The sequence below is a fragment of the Staurois parvus genome, unplaced genomic scaffold (assembly GCF_062004578.1).
Source record: "Staurois parvus isolate SC_StPar_1 unplaced genomic scaffold, SC_StPar_1.0 ptg000636l, whole genome shotgun sequence".
NCBI lineage: Eukaryota > Metazoa > Chordata > Amphibia > Anura > Ranidae > Staurois > Staurois parvus.
The window spans coordinates 5274052-5291204 of record NW_028318432.1 but is presented as its reverse complement, the minus strand read 5'-3'; the positions used below and the strand labels follow the sequence as shown (position 1 = coordinate 5291204).

The window sequence follows — 17153 nt, the reverse complement described above, 5'->3', positions numbered from 1 at the left end:
ATTCAGAGCTAGATCAGATTTGCATGCTATAGTTTTCGTAAACAACACCCATTTGTTTCGCTATAGAAGAAGTGTAGCTTTATGGAGATTCTCTGGATTCTTTATAAAGGTGTTGGGACATTAAAATCAAAAAGGTTGCACAATTGATTTTCACAATAGTTGCCAATAAATATGCAGTGAAGAGATTTCAATACAGCCTCCACAGCTGTGCAATGCTGAGCATGTGCCACATTGGAAAAGGGACAGGGTTCTTTTACACTGAAGTGTTTCAGCATGGTTCCAATCAAATAATTTGCATATTAGAAGCTCCATTCGCAACCCAATGAGATTTTAAGTTTACGGTCACCTGGCTGAAAATAAAGATACTTGTCCTTTTGTTTAATTTGTGCAATTGAGCCTCTCTTTGTCATATATTATATATATACATACAAACATTACATTGTTGCTCCTGTAGTAACATTAGCACCCCACAATCTCACAATTAAAAAGAAAACAATACAACATAAAACACAATACAAATATATAAGGACTAAAGAAACATAATAAAGCCTCACATTTTGAGCACTTTCTACAAAACTTGGAAAAGGATCAAATAAAACAAGAACAACAAATGAGATATATGCAAAAGTAATGATTTAATGACTATAAGCAAGACAAAGCCATAGATTTGTGCTTCCTTTGCAGACTGGAGACAATGAAATGATTAGCCACGTTTTTTTTTCCTTTCAATACAAACATTAATTATTCTTTAAAGAATAAACGTGTGTGCAGGTGGGAAAGGGTAAGAAAAGGTCAAACAGATAAAATTATAGAACAAAAAAAAAAGTGCGGGCTACTTAAATGATTCCTGGCGTGTCTGCCTGCTCCCAACTAGTCATTGCATAATTTAGAAAATACAATATCAACTGTCTGAACATTGGGGTTTTATTTCTGTGTAGCCAAGACAGTCCAGTGACCAGAGCTGCGTTCTGATTGGCCCTTATTCACACACGCGATATTCCCTATCACACTCAAACGCAGTACCATTATTACATAGTATCACAACGGGTGGCAGAGGGCTTAATGGGTAACCACTTTAAACCAGAAAATAAAAAAGAATTAAAAAAAAGAATTCTGGAGATGTTAAAACATGTGCTAGTTGCAGCTGGACAACTGAATAGACTTTTGAAAGTTTAACAATCTTTTTCTTTATGTGTGCATGAAAACACAAAAATCTTCATTATAGTATTTATAAATATATCATACAATACTGTCTTCCTGTTATGTCAATATACCAATATGGCATTTTACAACCAGCATAATGCCAAATGATTCTTACAAAAGCGAATCACTTAAACAAGTCAGTAAAATAAACGGTAGTACCCGCTTTCTTCTTTTTTTTTTTACTTTTCTTTTTCTTTTTTTTTTTTAGACAAAGATTGTAAAAAAAAAACCAAAATGAAAGTTTATCTAACTTTGATCGATTCTGTGCAGCAGCACATGTCCCCTTTGACGCCAGATGGGTGGGACATAAAGAGTAGCTGACCCCCCCCCCCCCCCCACCTTCCCCTCCTTCTGGCAGCAAAGGGGTCTTACAACAATGCAGAAAAAAAGAGAAGGCTAACACAATAAATCACTATTCACAGTGAAATGGCTACATAGAACAGTCTATGTATTTCCTTTCCGTTGGATGATAAAGCACTTAGATTTGAGAAGATGACAAAAAAGCTCTCTAGGTCCACAGAATTACTTTATAATAACAAAAAAACAAAAAAAAAAAAAAAAAAAAAAAAGAACAACCAGGAGATTGTGGTGAAGGTAGCCTGGAGATAAGGAAACATCCAAGGTCGTCCTGACTCCAAACCAGACATACTTGCTGTGTGCCATGTCTTATAATACATCCAGGATATTGTAATTTCCAGAGCAAAATTTCCCAAGAAAGGAGCTTTCAGCCCAAGAGTCCAAGGAGAACTCCCAGAGATAACTACAACCCTCTTCAAGGGGCAACTTATATCCACAACAGAGGTCAGGGTCCTCCTCCAAAGTGACTTTCCAGGTCCACAATTAAATCCACTTAAGTCAAACGATGTAGATCCTGCTCGTCCCCAATTTCAGGTTTCATATTTCCACCGAACATGAGTTAAAACAAGTTGAAAGTATTTTTTTAAAATGGAAACCAAATATCCAGATAAAAATCACCACCCTGACTCGCTTCCATGGCCATGTTGAGGATTCACTAGCAAAAAAAGTAGGCGATTGGGGCAGTCACCAAATATTAGCATCTATAAAGCTGTATGAAGTTCCTAGTTACGTTGTGTGTTGCTGGTCTCTACTGGTGTGGCCCCAGAAGTCCTCCTTCACCCGGATGAAGTGGCAGAGGAACAGTTGAGGGACATTTTCCTGGCTCTGTTGATGAAAGGGTTCTGGTGGTTGGTGCTGGGATTGGAGCTGGTCCCATTAATGGTGGTGGAGATGTGGGGGAACTGGGGGTGCGGCGACTGGACCTGGGTATTGGGGTTTGGCATGCAGGCGGAAGTGGAAGGCACCACCCCTGCGGGGCTCCTGGCTTTGTCGCTGCCAGAGTCACTTTCCAGGTCGCCGCTGATGTTGTTCATTCTGTCGGCAGGGTGGCTGATCTTCATCCTTTTACAGGTAGGTCTCACGCGGTACTTCAATGGAAGAGGCCCGTTCTGTGGAAGAAAGGAATAGGTCAGTGCAACCTGGTACACCACATTACTATGCCTAAAGGGGAACTCCAGCCTAAGTCAATGTAAGGAACCAGGATTCAAATATGTACTTGTTAACTCTTACATAGGTGACAGTTTTTGCCTATTACTCTGGCTTCATTTACAGCAAAAAAAAACAATGCAAGCACTGTCAGAACGTGTAACCAAAGATGAGGATGACATAATGGGGTTGATTTACTAAAGGCAAATAGACTGTGCACTTTGTAAGGGAATTTGGCCCAGAGCTTGAGGCAAAGCTAAAACCCAATCATGTGCAAATAAAAAAAAACCAGCAGTTTTGCTTGCATATGATTGGATAATGGAAGTCAGCACCCCTCCTTCACTAAGCTCCAGAGCAAATTCCCTTACAGAGTGCAACTGCACTTGCAACGTGTAGTCTATTTACCTTTAGTAAATCAACCCCTAAAGAATGTGTGATTTTAAGACCACCTGCCAAGGCAGCTTTTGTATTTCCTAAATGAACCTGTACTACCAGCAATACTGAGACTGACCTCCTGAAAAGACTGGTTGCCTGGCTGTGTCTATCACGTCGACTGGCTGATGTGGAACAAACATGCAAACCATTGATGTCAAAGTAAATTCCTGACCTGCATAATCCTTCTGGGTCAGTGACTCAGGCAAAACTAAAGCCACTGAATCAGCCTGACAGCCAGAGATCTAGTATTTTCAGGAAAGGTCAGCAAACATTGGGACCCTTTAAAAAGCACAGACTAAGGCCAGTTAACCCGTTCTGTTCCTCTAGTAATGGATGGCCTTGTAACTGAGAATGTGTCTAGGTCCAACTCTTACATTTTAGCAGATATAAGTGTTTTTATTGAGGAAGGGAAGGGGGCCACACATAGATCCTACAGATTGAAATGATTCCATGCCAACCTGAGTGCTAACAGCTTGAGGACTTCATAGTCGGTGTTCCCTCATAGTAATCACAATCAAAGTGTCATGTGACCAGGCTAGGTGTAATTGGGGACAGGCTGAACCTTTCCGCTCAGAGCAGCAGCTGCTTACCCTCCTCCACGTGTAGATGTATGCGATGTCCATTAACGTGTAATAGTCTTTCAGGGGCTCCTCTTCATACATCACATCGATCTGCCAGCAATACAAATAAAAGAGGTCGCCATTAAAATGACAGGAATGGTTTAACCCTTCCTTCCCCAGCTCCTGCCCCCCATGGAGTACAACATTGCTCCCAGCCATCGTCTATAGAATTATGTGTCCACCACATATGGCATCGTCTATAGAATTATGTGTCCACCACCCCCCTCCCCCCACCGGGGACACAGGGCTCAGGTCTAAGGGGCCCCTTAAAGGAATTGATATGTTTAATCTCCCAGCATACAATCGCCTCCCCAACCTCGTTTATGTACAGAGATCGGTGCTGGTGAACACATATCTCCATTGGCACACTCTGTAGGTGCACTGTACCTGGAAGGCATTGGGAATATCCATTTTACTTCTCAGAAACTTCCGCAGATGCATGACAGTCATCGCAGCAGGACAGCGCAGGTACCGCTTGTCATTGGCCTGGAAGGGAGAATACACGCAACGATCATTCACTTTCCGGACGATGGACTTGTCAGCTCTGAGTATACTGAGCTTGTTTTGTAGCACAGCCTCGCATTACTCCGCACTCATATGAGAAGATTACTAAAAGGAGTGGAATCTGTTCACATGTACATATTGATCACTTTCAATACCCAGCCATGTCTTTTCTTTTCTTAGCAGCGAGCCCCTTTACAACTTCCAACATGGAACATGCAACATGTCAACTTAGCATCACCTTATTCACTAACACACGGCTTACTAGGTGAACAGCATCGATCCAATTAGTAAATGATCCCAATATGTCCCCTGTTACATTGCCGACCTTCTCTTTGGAGAGTAAGTGATCCCTTTATTGAAATGTATTAAGCCTGAAGGAGGAATCTCAGTTACCCCCAAAACTTGCATCTTTAATAATTGTACTTATAGCCAGTTAGGGGTATCACTTTACACTTTCTGCACCAATCGATGGAGAACACCTATATTGTTCTACTGTTGATGAGCTTCTTTAAACCGAGTATAGGTGGGAAGGTGGCTCAGTGGGCAAGCAGACATAGCAACCAAGAGCATCCAGCCGCATACTAAACTACTTCTACAACCTACAAGAAACACACAGGAGGAGATTTACTAAAACCGGAGCACTAATAATCTGGTGCAGCTGTGCATGGTAGTCAATCAGCTTCTAACGTCAACTTGTTCAGTTAAGTTTGGACAATAAAACCTGGAAGCTGATTGGTCTCTACACAGAGCTGCACCAGATTTTGCACTCTCCAATTTTAGAAAATAACCCCCACAGGCTACCTTCCCTGATCTCCTTCTTCGCCTTCAAACAGTATTAGCGGTCTGCATATTATATCGATCCCCTGGTTTCAATAAATTGTCTCACACAAGCTAGGCTGTAGACAAGGACTTTTCCCAGGTCCATATAACTATTTCTGGGTGGTAACTGCAATAGTTTGGAAGCCAGAGGACCAGCATGACAAGTGGCTCACACTGAAAGAGGCCAGCTACGGAAAGGACAGGTTTCCTTCAGCAAGTGCAATGTCTTGGCAAGATGACCAATATAATGCCAGCTGCAGGGTTGTTGATTAAAGACAAATAGACTGCGCAAGGGAATTCCCCCAAAGCCCAGTTAATGTGTACTCTGCTGACTGCTATCATCCAATCACGTGCAAGCACAAAAACTGCTTCCCCCTTGTATGTGATTGGGTATTCTTTGCAAAGTTAAATATCACCACATTCACGAAGCTCTGCGGAAAATGTTTACGCAAACTGTAAGTTCCTTTGCAAAATGAGCAGCATATTTGACTTTAGTAATTCGATGTCAATGAAACCTCTGTGCTATGGACAGAATCCACTTGATTGATCCTACTAAATCGTGTACATTCTGTGGGAAATTCTATGGGAAAGTGGAACCATTCCAAGCAGACCTTATAATGGGATACTACTAGAACCTGCAGAAGGGTCACTGTTCCTATCAGTTTATAAGGACGTCTGTACACACTGATCGTGATTTCTTAAGTCAATAAAAATGTTACATTGTATCAGTGGGAAGTAATGTATAGGTGGGAGAGGGGAAAGAGAGAGCGAAAGAGGAAAAAAAGAAAAAGAAAAGAGAGAGGGGGGGGGGGGGGAGAGAGAGTGAGAGGGGGGAGAGAAAGAAAGAAAGAAAGAAAGAAAGTCAATAAATTTGTTACATTGTATATCAGTGGGAAGTAATTTATAGGTGGGAGAGGGGAAAGAGAGCGAAACAGAAAAAAAAAGAAAAAGAAAAAAGAGAGAGAGAGAGGGGGGGGGGGGGGAGAGAGAGTGAGAGGGGGGAGAGAAAGAGAAAGAAAGTAAGTCAATAAATTTGTTACATTGTATCAGTGGGAAGTAATTTATAGGTGGGAGAGGGGAAAGAGAGAGCGAAAGAGAAAAAAAAGAAAAAGAAAAGAGAGAGAAGGGGGGGGGGGAGAGAGAGAGAGTGAGAGGGGGGAGAGAAAGAAAGAAAGAAAGTCAATAAATTTGTTACATTGTATATCAGTGGGAAGTAATTTATAGGTGGGAGAGGGGAAAGAGAGCGAAACAGAAAAAAAGAAAAAGAAAAAAGAGAGAGAGAGAGGGGGGAGGGGGAAAGAGAGAGTGGGGGGAGGGAGGGAGAGAGAGAGAGAGAGAGAGAGAGAGGGGGGGGGGTCAATAAATTTGTTACATTGTATCAGTGGGTAGAAATGGTGGGAGAGGGAGAGAGAAAGTGAGAGAGAGAGAAAGTGAGAGAGAGGGGGGGGGGGGGGGGAGGAAAGAAAGAAAGAGAAAGGAATGAGAAGAGAAGAAAGAAAAAGAAAGGAGGAAAGTACAGGAAAGGAAGGAAGGAAAGAAAATCAAGTGTAACAAAGATATTATTATCCCAATGTCACAACACACTTCTTGCGATGTACTTTGGAAATCTTGTAGCAATGTTTTGATAGTTCTGTTTGGATATTTGTTATACAAGCAGATTCATGGCACATGGAACCTTCATCCATGTGTGCAGATAGGGGAGTAGATCGCAAATGGTTTAGGATGAAATCTGTACAATCTCATACATTCACTTTAGGATTTTGAGGACTCTCCTTGGAATATTGATCTGTTACTTTGTATCAAAGCAACTCGACCTGTCAAGAACATCGGGAGGACCACGATTTATCTGCCTCTGAATACAGGACACACAATTGTACAATCAGTATCGGACGATATTTACCTCCTCCTTCGATTTATCCTTGTCTCTGTTCCCTTTTCGATCCACCCTGAGAACAAACAAAGAGTTAGGATCTTCCACCCAAATCTGTGCCATTTATATCACTCATCAGAGCCAATACTTCATAGAACTTACCGGGTCTGGTCAAAGAACTCGATGGATAAACTGATAATCTCATCGTCTGTGATGATCCTTTTGTCTTCATCTGCTACCTCCCCCCTGTCCTCATTGGAGCCATTTGCCGCTAATTAAACAGAAAGAGTGTCTCTACAAAGAACTCATATGGTCACTTCATAAAATGGATTCTTAATTAATAATACGCCTGCAATGCTATACCACTGCCCTTGCCGAGTGATCAGCAGTTAGACTAGAAACAGAAATCTGTTCTGCAAACCATTGATGGTAATCCAAAAACCAAGAGTTTCATTTTTAGCTGGCCATACACTATACAATTTGATCATACAATCTTAGTACAATCTCATTTAGATTTACCAAAACCCATGTACACAGGACACATATGATAGATCAGTTCAGCTTGTGGTAATGCAGACAAATCCTTGCACTACATAGTTCCTAGCAGACCTAAAGAAGATTGTATATAGTTTAGGCCACAGATGATCCGACTACACCAAGCATAGCCTTTCAATATGCAATCCAATCCAATATAATCGATAAGGAACTGCAGAAGATCCCTTTTGTGTTTCCAGAACAAACATCACAGCTTGACAAAAAATGCAAAAGAAGGAAACGTATCAACCACAGGGGGGAAGGGAGGAGGACATAAAGAGGACCTGTCCTGTTCAAGACAAGGGTGGTCGACTCACCAGCTGCAGTAGGATTGTCTGCATAAAAGTCTCTGCGACGTTTCATTTCATCTACAAGAGAGCAGAGGTGGGTTTAGGGCGGCCGGCTCGTGTCTGAAGGAAATCCACACCAACAAATCGATATTTCATACTTACTTTTGAAAAGCCCTGGCACCAGCTTGTACACAATGTCTTGAAGGGTTTTGTCTGCCCTGCAAGGAGATGGGGGGAGGAACATGCTTAGTGGCCGGACTTTGACCATGGTACAATGAAGCCAGAAATACAACCTTCCTCGAATGAAGGCACATTGCCTACCTACCTGATATTCAGCAGGGGTCTGGTCTTGTGCACCTGGACATCACAAATAGGGCAATACTTGCTGGTCTCCAGATAATGCACAATGCAGGTTTTACAGACTGTACAAACAAAGCCAAGAGAGGTGGTTAGTTACTGATAGGTTACTGATAGGGGAGAGAGGGCAAGAAGAGGCAGTGCATGCAATAATACATCTATATGTCACACATACATACAGAATAACCACTCAGATTATGGTCAGGGGACCAAAACACCTCTGGTAGAATTCTGCAAAGCAGTGACAATAAAAGTTTTACCATTTTTTCCCCATGTGTTTTGCATGGTTTAGCTCACTGGTGTTAAATTAGGAATACATTCCTTTAATATTTGATGGAAGTGATACACAAAATGTCACGATTTATCATTTTGGGTTAATTTACTAAAGAAGTAGAGGCTGTTCACCTAAGTGAATGTTATTGAATATGAAGATGTCTTCACCATGAATATCCAATCCTGTGTGAGGGATATTAAACAGGATTCCTTCTTAGCATGCGACTGAAAATGTGAAACATGTGAAAGGGAACACTTCACTTAATTTATCATTGTGAACTACCCTTTTCCTTTAGTAAATTATTATATACTGCACAGCAATAAATAAATAAATATATATATATATATATAAAAAATTTTGTTTGTTTAATACATCTATATTCTGTATATCTATAGAAAAAAAATTATATATATATATATATATTTTTTTTCTATAGATATACAGAATATAGATGTATTAAACAAAAAAAAAAAAATAATTACATATATATATATATAAATATATAAATACACACACACACACATATATACATTTTATATATATGTGTGTGTGTGTGTGTGTGTGTGTGTGTGTGTGTGTACAAGTAATGTGAGACACTAACAAAAAAAAGTGCCCAACTATACAGATATACAGATACATGGAGGGTTAAAAATATACACATGGACCCAGCTATAGAAACTTTAGATATATAGATAAATGGGCACTCAATACAGATATATAATTTTAGAATACCTAAACCTAGTAGATACAAAGAACAACTCTTTATGAAATACCAAATGTAGCATAGATTATATAAGTGCAATGAAAAAAAGCAACACAGATCATACAAAAGCAAGACAAACTGGGAATAGTTTACTACAATTAGGGGATATTCACTTGGAAAAATGCATTTCCACTTTGTACAGTAACTGTTCACTGTGATTAAAGTAAAGCTTTGTTCAATTTAAGTACCCAGTCATGTGTAAGGGAAATAGAAAAATACAGAAAAAAGTCAGGATTGCTTGTATGTTTAGAGGATTGAACTGAATGCAGCTCCACCTAATTCTCAGCTAAGTGAACAAATACTTTGCAAAGTAGATTTGGAAAGACTTCATTTATCAACTTTTCCACATTTTGTTACATACACAGCTCTGTTTTCCTTCAAACCTTTACAGACCATCTTTCTCCTCCATTAATACATGTTAAGATAGACAGGCCAATAATTGTTCCAGCGGTCCTACAAGAACAGTCAATGGGGCAGGACAGGGAAGACTCTTCCAATGTTATACTCTTTCAGTTTTTAAACTAATAGCACTTCCATCATTATTAAAAAGGAGGATCACTGACTTCCAATCTATTGCCACACAAATGATCTCCTCTACAGACAGAAGTACATTTTGGACTCATTTAGGTGGATTCACATTATAATGGAAACTCTTATTTGAACTGCTCTGCCCAGAATTCAGTGTTCTGTGTGGGCACAAGGTCATTATAGACAAATGTACTGATAGTAAAGCAGCCCTAGTCTGTCTCTCTATATTCTCCAGCTTTCTTATAAGAGGAAAAGCAGAACCAGACCTAAGAAAATGAATTGCAATGGCGAAACAAGCACCAGAGCGATGTACATTGGAGAGGTTGCCCACTGCAGAGTCCCCCAGCTCTTATAATCCATCTTCTACTTACAAGAATGAAGACACTCGATGATGGTCGTAGCGTCTATGAAGTATCCTCCGCAGAGAACACACATCAGATGGGGGTTCAGCTCCGTGATTTTGATCCTGGTCGTCCGATGCATGATTGCTCGGTGGAAAGGCGTTCTCTCTCTCTCAATCCCTGCAAGAAACACAGTCAATAATTCACAGATGGGCCCCCATGTATCAATGCACTGGGAGAGGCTTTCCTTAACAAATCGCACCCAGACAATGAGCAAATGAAGCGCACACTAACGAGGCGATTCGAATTGTCACCCTGTGCCACACACATCCCGACATGGGTAAATGAAATGAGACCTCTCTCGGCCATGCTATGAACACAGGACTGCTGCTACAGAAAATGAATGAGTCATCATTGAACCAGATATATATTTACATCATGGTTTGCAGTCAGACAAGATGCGGCTGATTTACTAAAGGCAAATAGACTCTACACTCCGCAAGTGCATTGCGCCAAAGCTTAGTAAATGGGGCGAAGCTTAACTTTGTAAAAGAATAGCCAATCATGTGCAGGAAGAATAAAAAAAAAGCAGCATTTTGCTTGCACATGATTGGGTGATGGCAGTCGGCAAAGCTTTTCCTCATTTTGTGGAATAAATGCCCTTGCAGAGCACAACCGCTCTTGCCTTTAGGTTTTCAAGGATGCCGACGCACGATTTAATCGCAACAACTACGCAAACCAGCAAGCAATGTGCACCCCAGCAATGATATTCTGGCCCCTGTGGCTCCAGCAAGCTGGAAGATGATGGCACCCAGGGTAGAATTGGTAGGAGAACCTGGAGCTGGGGTATAGACCAAACATTGGGGGGGGGGGGGGGGGCAGGAATGGTCTACCCACTGGGAGCTGCCAGCTAGACTATACTGACGATGAAAGGAGCACATTACCGTGTGCTGGTGCCCAAGCTGCAATCCTTCCGTTACTATGGCAACCTACACTTACACTTGGCATCCTGCCACCGCCTGGAGATGGGGAGGAAACCCAGGCATGGAGTCACACAGAGGTGCTGGAGGGGGGGGCGGTAATATACCTGCAGGGGGGAGGGCGCTGCTATTTAACTCTTTCCATCTGCCCGCTGTGCAAATAGCAAATCGAAATCGCCCTCCTAGTTAGAACCACCCAGATCATTCATTGGAATCATCCAGGAGGCAGCAGACTGGGAAAAGGCTACATCAACGCTGCAAACTAGATCCACATGTGCGACCACTAGATCCCCAAATAGGCGCAGGCCAATGGTGGAAGCAGCAGGGGCTCACTGAATGAGCTGAGCCCCTAAATCTGGAGGAATCGGGAGAGGGAAAGCAGAGACCTTTCCAGGAATACACGGAGAGATCCAGAGGAACAAACCCATCACACAGAGATCTGAAGTGCAGGGGGCGGGTGGGGGGCGAGCAGGAGAGGGGAAGGAGCAGAAAACTAAGAGGCGCCCAGTACAGTTCAGGGAACAGACAAAGAGCTGAGAGGGAGGGAAGGAAGGAGAGAGCCGGGGTCACACACACTGCCTCCCAGCACCCTCCTTCTACACACCAGGAACAGGGGGTCCTACTTCTGGGAGCACCCTCCTTCTACACACCAGGAACAGGGGGTCCTACTTCTGGGAGCACCTCTCAGCACCCTCATTCTACACACAGGAACAGGGGTCCCACTTCTGGGAGCACCTCTCAGCACCCTCATTCAACACACCAGGAACAGGGGGTCCCACTTCTGGGAGCACCTCTCAGCACCCTCCTTCTACACACCAGGAACAGGTGGGTCCTACTTCTGGGAGCACCTCGCAGAACCCTCCTTCTACACACCAGGAACAGGGGTGTCCTACTTCTGGGAGCACCTCGCAGAACCCTCCTTCTACACACCAGGAACAGGGGTGTCCTACTTCTGGGAGCACCTCGCAGAACCCTCCTTCTACACACCAGGAACAGGGGTGTCCTACTTCTGGGAGCACCTTCCAGCACCCACCTTTCACACACCAGGAAGGGGGGGGGTCCTACTTCTGGGAGCACCTCCCAGCACCCTCATTCAACACACCAGGAATGGGGGGGGAGCTCTCTTACTTCTATGTATGACTATCTCCCAGCACCCTCCTTCTACACACCAGGAACAGGGGGTGATCCAAGTTCTGGGAGTACCCCCCCCCCTCCCCAGCACCATCCTGCTTTATTTTTATCATGGATGACAGCAAAGGATTTGTGTGCTCCCCCCACCCTAACAAAAGTTAATCCGCAGCAAAAAAAAACGGGCATAGTCCTTAAAATGTGCCGAACCCCCCTCTTATATATGTACACTACGCCTGACAGGTACAGCTGTGAATGAAGAGTACAGACTGACCCCCGAAAAAAAGAAACAGCCGGCTATTACCGGCTCCACCACAGCCCAGATGGGCGATACTTGTAGAAAACAAATACCACATTAAGCCCTGATTGGCTTGAAAGGTGCTGACCCCCCTCCTGTGCATGTACACTACACCTGACCACTGCACCTCAAAGGGGATGGGAGGAGCTCTGGACAGCTATGAATGAAGAGTCCATAGTGAACTCACAAAATCGGGGACAGCCGGCTATTACCGGCTCCACCACAGCCCAGGCAGTCGATACTTGTAGAAGACAAATACATAAAAAAAAACACATTCAACTCCGATGGGAAGCAGAACTGGTGAGATCTGCTTGGGGTAAACGGGGGAAAACTGTTCGAAAAAGAGTGTTGGAAACTCAGAGAACAAAGTTCGCAGAAGATTCGCAAGTGACATAGCAAAAGTCGGGAGATAAAAGGCTCAGAAGGACTGGGGGAGAAGAAACATTTTATCTAAGGACAGCTTAGGAGTAAAAAAACCCATTATATATATACACACACACACACACACACATGTTCAGTTCACACAGTCCCTGAACTGGAGGAGCTCATTGATGAACAGCTTTGGCAAACAACCATACAACCCACCCTGAGATATTAAATGGCAGTTATGCTTTCAATTTTCGGCCGGGCAAAGTACAAACTTGTCCAGACTTCTACATGGCACATTCACCCTCCACATCTCAACCAAAAAATATGCCAGCTCTGCCAACCATCAATTACCAGAGCATCTCCAAGTAGACTACCAGAGCCTGGCGACACAAATGGGACAAATACCAAAAAAGGTCCAAATGTCCCAAAAAAGAACTAGAGGAAGGTAGCTACAAAAGGGGCAAAATTTTCTCTCTCTTCATTAATGTCAGCAAAAAAGTGGAGCAAAATTTCCTCACAATTCATTAATCACAGCAAAAAACTGGATCAAAATTCCCTCTCTATTCAATAATGACAGCTACAAAGTGGAGCAAAATTTCCTCACAATTCATTAATGACAGCTACAAAGTGGAGCAAAATTTCCTCTCCATTAATGCCAGCAACAAAGTGGAGCAGAATTTCCTCTTTCTTCATTAATGCCAGCAACAAAGTGGAGCAAAATGTCCTCTCTATTCATTAATGTCAACTACAAAGTGGAGCAAAATTTCCTCTCAATTCATTAATGACAGCTACAATGTGGAGCAAAATTTCCTCTCTCTTCAGTAATGCCAACAAAGTGGAGCAAAATTTCCTCTCTTCATTAATGTCAGCTACAAAGTGGATCAAAATTTCCTCTCAATTCCTTAATGTCAGCTACAAAGTGGAGCAAATTTTCCTCTCTTCATTTATGCCAGCAACAAAGTTGAGCAAAATTTCCTCTCTCTTCATTAGTGCCAGCAACAAAGTGGAGTAAAATTTCCACTCTATTTATTAGTGCCAGCAACAAAACTCCAAATGTCAAGAGAACTTTCCAAGCTCAGGCAATTTATCAGCAGGATCTAAGTAGACAGAAACACCCCAACACACCATTATATCCTGTATTCCTCCAATTTCACGTCACACACAAGAAATCCACTCACAATGTATGAATTTATCCCACCTAGACACAACATTAGGGGGGGTTTAATTGACACTCTAACTACAGCTGCGAGGCATTTGTGAATTAATTTTTTTTTTTAACTAGCTACAGAGAAGCCAATGGATTTATCTCATCTAATCTGTCAAATTTCCTCCTATCCCAAAGATAGTGATCACCCTAATCTGACTATTAGGAGGTGATCTGGCCATTGTCATTAATCACAAGGGATCCTATCTAGGAGCAATCTGAGCACCTTTCCAGGATAAGAATTATACTCACAGGTCAGATCTGTACAGAAGATCAAAAGCAGCAATAAACATATAGCATTTAATACAATGTAATAACTTCCCAGGCAAGCCAGGAATGAAATGTAACAACGAAGCCTTGGAATGAAACCTTTGTTACGGGCCTGTCAGTAAGGAAAGAGGGAGTGTGGGGGAAAAGCAGGAAGCCAGTACTCTATAAATCTGTTAAGGCTACATTGGGTTAATGTTCAGAGAGTTACAGAGCCATGAAATATATCATTGACATACAAACAGAGCTTCCACAGCTATTGTCAGCCAGGGATCCTGCTATAGAGAATGGCACGGCTAGTTTATGAAGCAATATTCCAGAGCTCCCAGGCTGCATATTTACAGATAAGAAAGGAGTGCATTTAATAAATTGAACAGGAAAAAAAATATGCAGGAGACCACCCCCGCTACATACAAAACAGCATTTTTTTTTTAAAAGAGTCACTGGAGGTCGACCCCCTTCCTCAGCACTGCTTAGACCAAGTAAAAGGGGCTGCAGCCTGGAAACCTTGAACTGAAGATGCAAATAATAAATATGTAGAGTACTCAACTGTTACATGTGAACCAACACAGCTACAATCACATGAGGACAGAGTGGGAGCAAAGTTCTGAGCATGATCTGAAGTCACCACTAATTCCCAGAGCATTATTCTCAGCACCCGACAAATACAAATGAGCAACTTCAAACATCAGCCATTGGATGCATTTATCTACAACAAAAAAAAATACCAACAACAGCTGAAGCAGTGTTTTCCCCTCCAGCTCCCTGCCAGTGATCGCTCCTCCAGCCCTCCTGTTCCTTTATGGGTCATTATGCAAAGTATATGGAAACATGGCAGGGTGACCACACGGTAACCCCACTGGCACTCTGGGCTTGGCCAGCTTTTTTTTTTTTCTTGATTTTTTTGTGATCTGCTGGAAGGATTCTCCAAGAGCTCTCATAGTGGAGTGAACAGGGAAGGCCAGTGAGCTACTCTGGCAATTGTGATTTACTGTCACCAGCAAAGGAGCCCTTATAGCAGCAGCAGCAGCAGCCGAGCTGAACCAAGCTCCTCGCACAAAGGAGGAGGATGCACATGAAATGACAACTGTACACACAATATTCAACAAATCAGCACAGGGGCTTCTCCCTTTAACTGCAATACAAACAAAGCATGCTATCCACAGACTATAATAGTATATCTATTAGGATTTCTGTTTTGGTTCACACAGACAAATACAACATTTGTATACAATACGTGCATTTGCTTTGTCACTAAATGGGCAACACAGCTAAAGAAAAACCCCTGGGGGTGGCAAAGTGACCCATGCATGTGGTTTTCTCTAGGCAGATGGCACATTATGACCACACTGGCACCACCAGCTCCATTCCCTGCCATGCCAAGCTAGCCCTACTACTAAGGCACTGGGGGGGGGGGGGGGGTACAGCTTGCAAAGTGGGGTGTAAAAAGTGTGCCTTGGAGCAGGGGGGAGGGGGCAGGCTGACATGAAGCAGAGGAGGTGGGGGCTTGAATACACAGGGAGGGAGATCACCAGAGCTGAGATTGGGCAGCCCCAGAAGATGGCACCTCTGCCCGCTCACGTGCTCCACTCCCCAACATCGGCACCCCCACATCTACCTGTGTTGTTACCACCCCCCTCCTTTTGCCAAATTCCAGCATCCGCACCCCACCCCCCTCACTCCCCCCTCCTCTTTATTTACGTACAGCAGACAAACACCCCCTCTCCCCCCCCTTCCCCTCCCCTCCACCAGATCCCCACCCCCCACCCAGGAGGGTGCACATACCGTGGGGTGCCGATCGGGGTGGCTGCTTGCTGCTGCTGCTGGGGGGTCCGGGGACAATGCAGTGTCGGGTAGGGGGGGGGGGCGCTCAGCGGATGAGCAGCAGCCCAGGGGCGGCCATCTTGAGCCGATCTGCAGACGCTGTCAGTGCGGGCACTGCGCTCATTTCCCCCCCTTCTCCAGGCCAGCCAGGGGTGGGAGATCCCCTCCTTCCCCCTCCTCCTCCTCCGGCTCTTCCTCCGGACCGGACCGCCGCTCCCGCCTCTTCTATTGCCCGGATCCGGGGGCTGATTACACCATCCTCAGCGCTTTTGTCTTTTTTTTTTTTGCTTGCTGCCGCACCGGAGCCGATCTTGCTGCTGCCGCCCTGAGCGCCGCGCGAGCCGCCCCCTGTCCCTCCGCGCGCCACCGCCGCCTCCTCCGCTGCTGCCTCTCCCGGGCTGCTCGGGCACTCCGCTCACTGGAGCCTCACACTGCAAACTGACACCGTCCCCAAAATGGCTCGGAGTCCGCCCGCCCCGCGCCGTCACGTGGTCTCATTCCTTAAGGGCGGCCTGGGAATTAGTGTACACACTACACTCACAATGTACACACAGCGCACTCAGCGCGGACACACAGGCTACTCTGCGATTTCTGCACACATCACCTCCGATTACAACCCAGGCCGATCGGGGGGAGGCGCCCGACAATTCATGACACCCCTGAAATTATAATATAACTCTGGGGCTGGGGGAAAAAAATAAGAATGTCAGCAGAAGCGGAGTGGGTGACCCACGGGGTGGATCATTTCTTCTCCAGCAAATGTGCATTGCCTGTCCTGTAATAGGCAGTTGTGTCTGTCGGGTGTCATAATTCAGGCGTAGAGTATGCATTACTTTTCATATAAATGGCAGTTGCGCCGTTTGGGGTATCATAATTAAGGGGGAAAGTGTGCATTGCCTGCCGTATAATGGCAGTTGTGTTGGTTGGGGATTTCATAGAGCACAGTAGGTACATTGCCTATAATACAACGGGCAACTGTGCTGGCTGGGGTGTCCTGGCACAGGGCGAGTGTTGCTTGTCATATAATGGACACTTATGTTGG

The 17153-nt window shown here is 44.1% G+C and overlaps 1 protein-coding gene across 1 annotated transcript; it reads right to left on the bottom strand.

The window, feature by feature from the left end:
* Positions 1 to 616: 616 nt before the first annotated feature.
* On the bottom strand, positions 617 to 16551 carry BMI1 (BMI1 proto-oncogene, polycomb ring finger). Its single transcript, XM_089693747.1, has 10 exons — positions 16073 to 16551; positions 10072 to 10221; positions 8104 to 8200; positions 7941 to 7996; positions 7806 to 7856; positions 7117 to 7225; positions 6985 to 7030; positions 4149 to 4247; positions 3732 to 3812; positions 617 to 2669 (listed from the first exon to the last, which is right to left on the bottom strand). Exons 2-10 carry the CDS (start codon positions 10181 to 10183, stop codon positions 2337 to 2339), a joined length of 984 nt encoding a protein of 327 aa, XP_089549873.1. The 5' UTR covers positions 10184 to 10221; positions 16073 to 16551; the 3' UTR covers positions 617 to 2336.
* Positions 16552 to 17153: the final 602 nt, after the last annotated feature.